Raw genomic sequence first — 10,737 nt, 5'->3', positions numbered from 1 at the left:
TCTAACTCCATACCTTCCTCGCAATAACTGCATGAACTCAACAAAAACTGACCGCGATGTAAAAGCAGCTCTTAAGAACATATTTGATTACAGCGATGTGGATGTTTGCACGAACTCTGAGGTTCTCCAGAGTCCAGGCACTCCAGTAAAGAAAAGTCCAGTCACGTTTATTTATATAACAGTCCTTATGCAATAGATAGCTTTTCAATATGCAATAGAAAGCTTTTCAATATTAAACATGAAAATACAGAGTCAATGTCGCTAGAATTATAACTTGATTTCCTGTTATAAAGCAGCTCTCTGGTGTGGAGCTAGCTAATCATAAAATTATTTCATTAAAGTTTTAGTTCTGCGCTAGATCAAACCAAACTGTTTTGATTATCATAACCCAATAAGGTATTTTAAGAGAGATTGTATTTATTAGTAAAATGTTTATCCAAAAATAAAACGTCCTATCACTTACCTTTACTTTTATTATACATATGGCTTACAATAAGAGATGTTAAGAGACAGAATGATTCGTCATTCAGCTACTTCCTCCTATAACTAATCAAATGGCGAATAGGAGTTTCTCTCTTATCTCATTTTGTGTGCAAAATATATTTATTTGTATAAATTAATTGTATACTAGTAATACATAATGACTTTCAAAAGTGGAAGTAATTGCCTTTATTTGTTAGAATATGTATATTTTAACTAATTGCAAAAGCTAAATAATCAATAAATGTCTAACCATGACATGTGACCGAGTTTGGAGAGCCCTGGCTTAGCACAGTGAAAGTATTTTAAGCTTTGTTTATGAACATGGCGGTGTGGTCATACAATGACTTTAAACCGGACACTACTCTGAGCTGTTCACATTATACATATGCTCCAGATATGTAATCAGGTTCACCCTTTTGGAATGGTAAACATGACACTATTCATCCATCACACAAATAAATCACTTAATATTTTGATAATTGAATTGGTTTTTGCTGTTAAACCTTTTTTTTTTTTTTTTTTTTTTTTTTTTTTATTGAACTTCATGTGTTTACAGATTTGAGACATCCAGAATTACCTTAGGCCCATCAGAATCAACAATCTTTGCCAAACTGGATCCGCACTACAAAACTTATAAAGATGTTTGCATACTGAAGAAGAGTCCTTGGACAAATACTGAAACCCTCTTGGTGCCCACTACACAGGTAAGAACAACTGCACTCAACACAACCTTGTATTAAAACATTATTCTCTCACTGGCCACTGGAAATTGACAAAAGACAGATAGAATAAGATTAGGTTTATTAATACAATAAATACAAAATATGTGGTACTACTATAAACTTACAGATTATGAATGCATTCGCCTCCCAAAAACCATTCATTTTGATGCAAGGCAGGGGTGTCCAGACCTGCTCTAGGAAAGCCAGTGTTGTGTGAAGTTTAGTTCTAACTCACCTGCCTGGAACTTCTAGTAATACTTCATTGTGTTAAAATTCCCAAGAACCTTGATTAGCTGGTTCAGGTGTGTTTAAATGGCTAGGTCACCCAAAAATAAACATGTCATTAATTACTCACCCTCATGTAGATGTAGTCTGAGCACGTGGACGAACTTCCGGCTGAAAAAAAGGCCAAAGACCGGCCGATTACCAATCGCGTATTTTAAGCAAAAAACGTCCGGTTTCGGACGAGTCATAGTAAGGACATCAGTAAAACAGTCCATGTGACAACAATGCTTCAGCCACACTTTTACAAAGCTACAAAAAAATTTTTGTACAAAGAAAACAAAAATAATAAATTTTATTTAACAATTCTTCTACAAATCACATATGCCGCCATTATGGAGAGTAACAAGAGGCATGAACATTGCTTTCCTCTGCGTGTAATCAAGGCTCAGTGCATGCGTGTTCTAGGTCAGTAGCACCATGCGCATGATTTATTTACGTGCTGTTGATAATGGTGTAAGATGCGATTTGGAGAAGAATTGTTGAATAAAGTCGCTGTTTTGATTTTGTTTGCACAAAAAAGTATTCTTGTAGCTTTGTAAAATTATGGTTGAACCACTGATGTCACGTGGATGGTTTTACTGATGTCCTTACTATGTTTCTGGGTCTGGGAACATTCCAGTTGTGTTGCTTACCGTACAGGGTCCAGATGTGTGTACCGTTTTCCAGTGTAATGTTTGTTAGAATCCCATCTTGACTGCTTGCCTGGATTTCCCATAAGAAGATGAATGACTGACTTTTTTTCATGTAATTTTAGAGAAAAAAAATGCTTTGTTGAAGGGGGTAACTTTAAATAGAAAATATTGTGTTAAAGTAACTAGAACTAATTGTGTGGAACCACTGTCCATAATTGAAATGAGTAATTTGAAACAAACCTCCTTATGTTGATAGAGTGAAACAAATTTGGATAGATTGTAATAAATTAAAACATGTTGAGTTACATATTACATTATTAAAATACAATACCAATCATAAAGTTCAAATCTTTTCTACTTATTTTCGATAACTACACTTGGCAAAGGAAAACTAAAGAACATAAGAAGTTTACATTCCCCAATTTATTTTCTCCTCATGGGTCACACTGAAGAATAATCCTGAGGAAGGCAAGATTATGAAGTTAATTATAATCCTATAAAATATTAACATATTTTAAATAATGAACGTAATTTAAGGTGAAACATGATAGGGAGCTCCAGGGCTAGTGCTATATTTAAGCCATATAATTCAGTAACCGAGGCTATATTTGTGTTGGTTTTAAACGCTAGTGTAAAAATGGCCTAAATGAGAATATTTATTAATTAAATCGTCCAAATGCACCTAAAAATAAAGTTTCTAAAAGAAAGTATTACAATGATGCCATGGAAAGAATCAATTATTTGGGAAATTCCCCCTTGATGTACAATTTGAAGAATCTTTGTCCACTATAACCAGGCTTTTGTGCAGCGGAAAGGTTCAATGGCATGGCATGATAACAGACAGGTGACACTCTTCTAGGTTGTACATATTATATAGTACACATTTAAATCTAAATTTCAAGTACTGTCCAGAAACTCTGTAAATGTGTCATTGGCACATTTAACTAGGGTTCAGACTTGTCACAGAAGGCTGTCCCTGTGCAAGCAGAGATGTCCTTAGATAAGACTACACGCCAGGCTGTAGGACAGCCTTTCTGGGGCATGCCTCATTGGGCAGTGATAAGACACTGAGGCCCAGCAGATGGGCTCAGGTGTGGGCCAGCTGGCTGCTCACCTGCCTGAGGGCTGTAGGAAAACGGTCTGTAGCTACCTCATACTGGCTGTCAGACTCGTCCATTTCCAGCACAAGAGTTGAACTGTATCCAGCTCAAGAAGGAGCAAGATTATTTTTCACACAAACACAGCTCATGTACAAAGAAAAAAAAAGTGTGTTGGTAGATGACACGACATCTCTTGCAGGATGACATTTTAAACTGTATTTATAATTTTTGTATGATTTATTTTTCTGTGACCATATTAATTTTGACACCAGGCTACATGAACTTGAGAGTAAAAAAAAAAAATATATAGTACTATTTAAAAAGATTTATTTTTTCACCCAAAAAAAAAAAAAAAATGACTATCATTATTTATTAGTTGTGTGTGGTTATTTTTATTTATTTTCTGGCCGACTGAGTGCAAGGGGAATCATTGTCCGGTGCTCAGGTGGCGGGCTGGTCGGTCACTCGCTTTCTGGAGAGATAAGAGATACAACATTAGCTGGCTTTCTGTTGGAGAGCTTTCTCACCCGTGTCTTCTCGGGTGCAGCTTTTGTAGTCGTCCTCTGAGCGGTTTCTCCTGGGACCGATCAGACTGCGGTGATTGTGTGCAGGTGGATCTCCTCTGTTGCCAGGGTGACGCTGATCGGTGCCCGGGACACGGCTCACAATAAGTAAATGTTTAGTAGCAACTGGTTTGTTGAGTGCAATAACACATTTAAAAATCCCTAAGGCTGCATTACCAAATTGCCAACGACTTTGTGTAGAAATTCCCAATGAGACTGACAAACTGACAAAAACTGTAGTAGGGTAGGCCTATATACAGGTGCATCTCAATAAATTAGAATGTCGTGGAAAAGTTTATTTCAGTAATTCAACTCAAATTGTGAAACTCATGTATTAAATAAATTCAATGTACAGAGACTGAAGTCTTTGGTTCTTTTAATTGTGATGATTTTGCCTCACATTTAACAAAAACCCACCAAATCTCAACAAATTCGATTTTTTTTTTTTTTTTTTTTTTTTTTTTTTTACATTTGTTGGCCTCCTAGAAAGTATGTTTATTTACTGTACATGTACTCAATAGTTTGTTGGGGCTCCTTTTGCTTTAATTACTGCCTCTATTCAGCGTGGCATGGTGGTCAGTTTGTGGCACTGCTGAGGTGGTATGGAAGCCCAGGTTTCTTTGACAGTGTCTTTCAGCTCATCTGCATTGTTTGGTCTCTTGTTTCTCATTTTCCTCTTGAAAATAGTCCATAGATTCTCTTTGGCGATTAGGTCTGGTGAGTTTGCTGGCCAGTCAAACACACCAACACAATGGTCATTTAACCAACTTTTGGTGCTTTTGGCAGTGTGGGCAGGTGCCAAATCCTCCTGGAAAATAAAATCAGCATCTTCAAAAAGCTGATCAGCAGAAGGAAGCATGAAGAGCTCAACAATTTCTTGGTAAACGGGTGCAGTGACTTTGGTTTTTAAAAAAACACAATGGACCAAAACCAGCAGATAACATTGCACCCCAAATCATCACAGACTGTGGAAACTTAACACTGGACTTCAAGCAACTTGGGCTATGAGCTTCTCCACCCTTTTATTGGATTTTTATGATATTACAGATGAAAAAGTATAAACTGTGTTGTTGAAAGTTGACAGTAAGAAAAAAAACCTTAAAGATTAATGTTACCAAATAACCTTAGTCAAAATAGTCAAAAAGAATACCTGACATAGGAATGTATAGAGTATTCCTTTTAAGTTTCGTCATTTTGTATTTTGACATACTCATGGCATTGGAATAATTTCTTTTGATAGGATTCCTGTGTGATTCTTTGACTAGGAATGTGATTGATAGATATAGAGGCCAAGACATATGTTCCTTCTTATGATAGGTGAGATTTCATACTTTTAACGGATGTCTATAAACTTTTAAACATGATTTCAATTGTACCTCATTGGGGAATGCCTTTGATAAATGGACAGGTATATGTGTTTTTATGTGACATTTTGTGAAGAAAGATTTTAAATGTTAAGAATGCACAAATTGAGAGACTAGTCATATTTTACTGCCTTTTTAATTACACAGATACGTATCCCAACACAGACAATAACCTGATTTAGAATGTTTACACCGTCACATGTCCAACAAAGCGCACAGTAAGATAGGGTGAGGGAATTGCAAAGGGGGAAAGAGCATGCAATAAATAAATAAAACTCTCCTGGCACAGTTCACATCATCTAGAGAATGATAACAGGACTTTGAAAGAGAGAGAGAGAAAAAAAAAACTTCAACACACCAACTTTTCCTATTGAAACAATGCCTTTTCCTATAATGATGTATTGCACAGTACAGTACATCATGTTTGCCTGAATGTATCAAACCAAGATTTTGTTATTACAGAAATATGTATCTTGCTGTTATAACATTTATCATGTGCGTTTCAATGCCCGGCCTAATCTGCTAGTCAAAGTAATGTTCAGTTCTATATTAGTGTAAGGTTTCTACTACAGCCTTGTGTGTTCTCTGTTAAAAGGATTTAATTGTACAGTGTTTGTTTTTGTTTGTTTGTTTTTTATCGTTAGACTTAGTGGATGGTATAGTAATAAAATAAAAAAAAATTGTGAAACTGGACAACATTACTGATGTGCAGGAATATTTTATTAAAAATGACTGAAATCAGTCAATAACGGTTTGCTGGTCTTGTCATAGCTGGTTTAAGTCTCCCAGCCAGAAACCTTACGACCTTAGGCTGGTTTAAGCGCTTTTGTTTTTTCAGGATAAAGATGTCATAACTTAAACCAAGATGTTGATTAGTTAACCTTCAGAATCCATTTTACTTTAAGAGTATGTTCACTTAATGTGTAGGAAGTAGTTTCTCTCTCTCGCTTTCCCAATGTCAATCTTTGAACGGAGCAGCTGCCCAAATGGGTTCACTGACAAGGCCAAATGCTGACTGAATCTAGACATCCACAAATTTGCTTTGAGAATGACGGCCCTTCAGAATACCAGATAACAGCAGAACTACAGCACACAGTGGAAGATGTCTTTGCATATTTTTTGATTTTGGTTAGTAACAGAATGGCCAAAAATATTGCAAATATATATTTGTATGAGTTCTGGACTAGCAGACATGCAAAGCTCAAAACGAGTTTATGGAAGTACTCTACCATAACTTTGCTAACGGTGTTATTTTAAAGCTCTTGAGATTCAAGTAAGTTCCTTAGCAAAATCATTAATGGAAAGTATCTCTCACTCTATTTTTTATTTCTCACTCACACTCATGCATTCTCATAATGAAATCTTTAAGCAAGGTTGGCTTAAATGTTAGAGAAGCATTTGTAATCTTATTTAATGCTTTGGATGCCAGGAACAAGCACTCCCCTGGCTTGGAATTATAGTACCGATGATGTGTATACTGTCGTCTTGTGCTTTCAGTATGGTCTTTTTTTAACACTTTGGTTTATGGACATTGCTGCTCACCCAGGCTTTTTTTAGGCAACACAATATCCAAACGGCTTTTATGGATGCTTAGTTATGCTTTGGTCTGTGCTTTTATCATTTTGGATATTTATAAGATATGTTTATGTTCAGGGCTCAAAACATTCTAAGCTACTACAACAATGCTAGCTTAATTTCACTCATTGTTGCATTCCCAATGTATCAGAACACAGTTCATGACACAATTCTAAGAGTTGCCAAAGGGGGCACTATAGCGGGCACGAATGTAAACACTCTTCTACTGTACAGTCAGATAAACTGAAGTCATGGCAGAGCAACAGTTTAAAGATATTTTGCTGTGCAAGTTAGTTTAAGTTGGTTTTAACTGTCAACATTTAGCAACCAGAATAATAACACATCCGATTTAATGGCACAGACATTTGAAAGAAACTTCATCACACCCTTGAGAACTGAGGTTTGTTACTGCCGCGTTAACACAACAGTAACAAAAGGGTGCATGCTTTTGCATTGCTACGTACTTCTGTAGAGTGTTTTTGGCTTAACATGTTGTATAACAGCCCATGGAAAAAGGTCTTTGTCGGCCCATCACGTGAAAATGTGAACAAAACATACATTCAGAAAAAGGTTTTTGAGTTTCTATGCTGAAATGTCTTGTATACCTCGAGCAGGATGATATATTTGCATGTCTGCTAGTTTCATTCATTCAAACTGTCTTGGATTTGTGTACAGGAGGTAGCTAGTAAGGAAAAGTAGGATGATGTATGAAAAATCCTCAAATTGTCGGAAGAGAGAGAGAAACCTACTTCATCAGACTGAAGCTCTCGTAATTCACTGGTTCAGGATCATGTGTTGCTGTTATTTTCTGGATGAGTTCATATATTACTTTCGAAATCCGGTAATGGATCATTCGCTTATGCCATGTGAAAAATTAAACCATCGACCCACCTCATGCCTAAAGCAACACCAAAATAGAATGAGTAAAAAGCAGGCCTTTCAAGTTTGGTCCATATCAGAAGTACGCCACGTAATCAACAAAACTGGCGATTCAATTAGACAGCAGAAAATGATAACTGACCAAAACAAAGGCTGTAAACAGGGCCGCAAGTGTAAGCTGGTGGCAAAATTCGAAGTATTTTTACACAGAGGGGTAGTCTTGTCCATTGTTACTGCCATCACAAACAACCCTTAAGGAACATGAATGTTGGGATCAGCAGAGCTTGCTCGATGCACACAGCAACTTCTATTGATATTTTCCAGACTATAATAAATACGGGTTATGTTTTGGTGCTATGTTGGATCACAACCTGATGTACTTAAGCAAAACCAGATAGTGTTTGCTGGATAATGAAAATTCAATGGTTTGGTTTTGTGATTGTATGTGCATGCATGTGTGTTTGTGTGTGCAAATTACACATTGGACCAATGCAGTGACACTTTGGCCCAAAGGATGGCAATGTTTCACACACATTCTAGCGACTTCCCTCCTCTGGGAACTTCTCAGAGGGGCGAGCTAGGTCAGTCAATTGTGGTTTGGCGTGTTGTAAAAATGTGATGCCATTTGTTTCGACACCTTTATGGCTACAAAAACGTCTCGTCCAACATGTCCGTAAGCAGAGTCCTCAGGCAGTTATCGACACGAGCAGTGATGTGAACACCACTTCCTCCTCCAATTTTACAACAGACGTTGTAAAATGATCATTCAGACAGAAAATATTAAATGGAGAGAAATAAAATTCTGGACATTATACTTTAAAGGTTTCTGTTATTTGGCAAACTCATTTTTGGACCTCTTTTTAAATACTATGTACATTCACATTAATTTACTGTGGTAATTTTAGATATATTTATATGTATATTTATATTATAAGATGCCCTAAGGGCCGTTTCTGAGGTTCCATTCAGTAGCTGAATTCTCTTTTCATATTGCACCTCTTGTTCTCTCACTGTCTTACAATGCGAGCAATATAAAATATTCTACATGAGGATTCTCATCATCAGTATTGATACAACAAATCGAACAATAGGTACAACACAGCTTCTCTTCCATTAGAGTGTCTTTTTCTGTCCAATGTTCGGCTGAAACCTAAAAGAAGACAAAGAAAGAACGCGTTCCTCATTCTGAGTACGCACACAAGCAGATATTGAAGACAGAGACATCCAGAAACGGAAAGTAATATCTACAAGCAACGTTTGATGCCTTCATGGATATCTGCTTAGAGGTTCTGTCAGGAGACAAAAGGGATGAACATACAGAAGATGGGGGAGGTAGAAAGAGCGAGAGAAAAGAGAACCAAGCCTACGCCAGTCTCGGGAGACTATACAGTCTTGTCATGCTTTGGAAAACGTGGGTGAATGAAATGGTACGACAAAATGAAATGTCTCAGCATTCAGAGAGATTTAGGAAAACCAAACGAAAATGTTTGAGAAGAATAGGCTCATTCTTTGTGTACAATCCAATGAGGTTTTTGGCAGTTCCATTGCCATTCGTATTTCCTTTTGAGGCCAATGTGTCTCTCTTCGCTTACTCATCCTCGCCTTCTCTTTTGTTTTCATGTCATTTCTCTTTGCAGCGGACTGGGTGATGTGCTTTAAAGATCCCAGGTGCGATCCTCCCTTGCCGTAGTGATGGATCCAGGCTAAATTGGGTGTTCCCCAGGATCTGAGTGAGTAGCACAGTGGGCACAGTGAAGGTCTGAGTGTCTAGTCACTATGCCACCTCTCCACAGACTTTAGAGCTTTGGGCTGGCTTTACTGCTGAGGAGGTGAAGTTGTTTGCGTTTGGTTACAAGATGAGTGCTTCTTAGTAACTTTGGCAGTGTAGTAAAAAGGTTTGGATCATGTTCTTTTTTTCACTTAAAATTCATTTGGGTTCACGTCGGTACAGAGAGGTGAGTCTGGTGTAGATTTTCTTGGCTCGCTAGCAAGGTAGTTAACAGGTTTAATTCTTCTTCTTATCGCCATCATTATTTCTTTTGGATTTTTGGACTTTTCTTTTGTGTTAATTAAAGCCAAAAAAGGAAATGCAATCTGTCATGTTGTGAGGACGTAGCTCTGTGGAAGATTTTCAGAGCGGCAACAAGCTCTTGTCCATTACTGACATCTCAGAGGGAAACTTTCCTACATATATTAAGTCCTATCTGGGTCAAGACATGTTCAGAGTATGGTGCCACCCCAATTCACACAGAGTACACCTCACTTAAAGGGTGTAGGTAACTGAGGCTATGCCTAAAATTTTCTTATACATGAATAAAACGTGTAATGTTTTCCTGGCTTTCTTGTTGGCCTCCAGTATAACAGACCCTGCTCATTTTAAATTACGCAGTAGACCCTTTTGTGAAGGAATCTGAGTTGGAGATTGAGAAAACAAGCTCTTAATGCAGGTGTGGTCAGGTTGCCGTAGTTCATTTGTAGAGGATGGCTAAATATGGTGGAGGTTCCTCAGCTTGTTTTGGGTGAAGGAGGCTGTAGCAGCAGTAGACATGGCTGGGCATGGGTTAAGATTTGGGGTTCAATAGTCAGCGGGATGAGGAATCCATCAGGGCAGGTGTTGCTGGAGTAGTTGAGCGAGAAATGCTGCTGGAGCTGGCTTCTTTAGGACTGCCACTGCTGCTGGTTTGGCCCACCAGGGACAGGGGCCCTGGAGGGGTGCTCTCAGAGTGTGTGGGGGGCATGCTGGACGAGGAGATGGTGGTGGTAGATGGTGTCCCGAGTGGTACGCTGTTACGTCCGGACAGGCCCTGGCCGCATACATGATGGTGCTTCTCCCAGTCCTTATGCTGACAGAAAGAGCCACAGTAGCGCGCTGTGTTGCATCCACTGCACGTCTCACTCGCCTTGCGACCACAGTTCCAGCAACTCTGTAGGAGTAAGACGAACAAGAACTGTTTTATGTTTGCTAAACAAATAAATATCAACATCCATACCATGATAAAAAAAAGCATTCTAACACATACTAAAGCAGCTTATTGTGTTTAATGTAGCATGTTTATATGAGGGCATGTTTCCAAATGCCAAACTTTCATATAGTACTACTTGTACTACTTATTAAGTATGTGCACTGTAGTGTA

The 10,737-nt window shown here is 38.0% G+C and overlaps 1 protein-coding gene across 5 annotated transcripts in view; it reads right to left on the bottom strand.

Moving 5' to 3' along the window:
* Window positions 1-5,266: 5,266 nt before the first annotated feature.
* Window positions 5,267-10,737, bottom strand: part of LOC128016587 (protein CBFA2T3) — a 43,362-nt gene continuing 37,891 nt past the window's right edge. For all 5 annotated transcript variants that reach the window (XM_052601215.1, XM_052601216.1, XM_052601217.1 and 2 more), the window contains one exon: window positions 5,267-10,527. In XM_052601215.1, the coding sequence (XP_052457175.1) occupies window positions 10,186-10,527 (342 nt within the window). In that variant the 3' untranslated portion in view covers window positions 5,267-10,185. The remainder of the gene's footprint in view (window positions 10,528-10,737) is intronic.

The sequence above is a fragment of the Carassius gibelio genome, chromosome A7, assembly GCF_023724105.1.
Source record: "Carassius gibelio isolate Cgi1373 ecotype wild population from Czech Republic chromosome A7, carGib1.2-hapl.c, whole genome shotgun sequence".
NCBI classification, from domain to species: Eukaryota; Metazoa; Chordata; class Actinopteri; order Cypriniformes; family Cyprinidae; genus Carassius; species Carassius gibelio.
The sequence above is the reverse complement of the archived record's forward strand: the minus strand, read 5'-3'. Positions and strand labels throughout refer to the sequence as shown.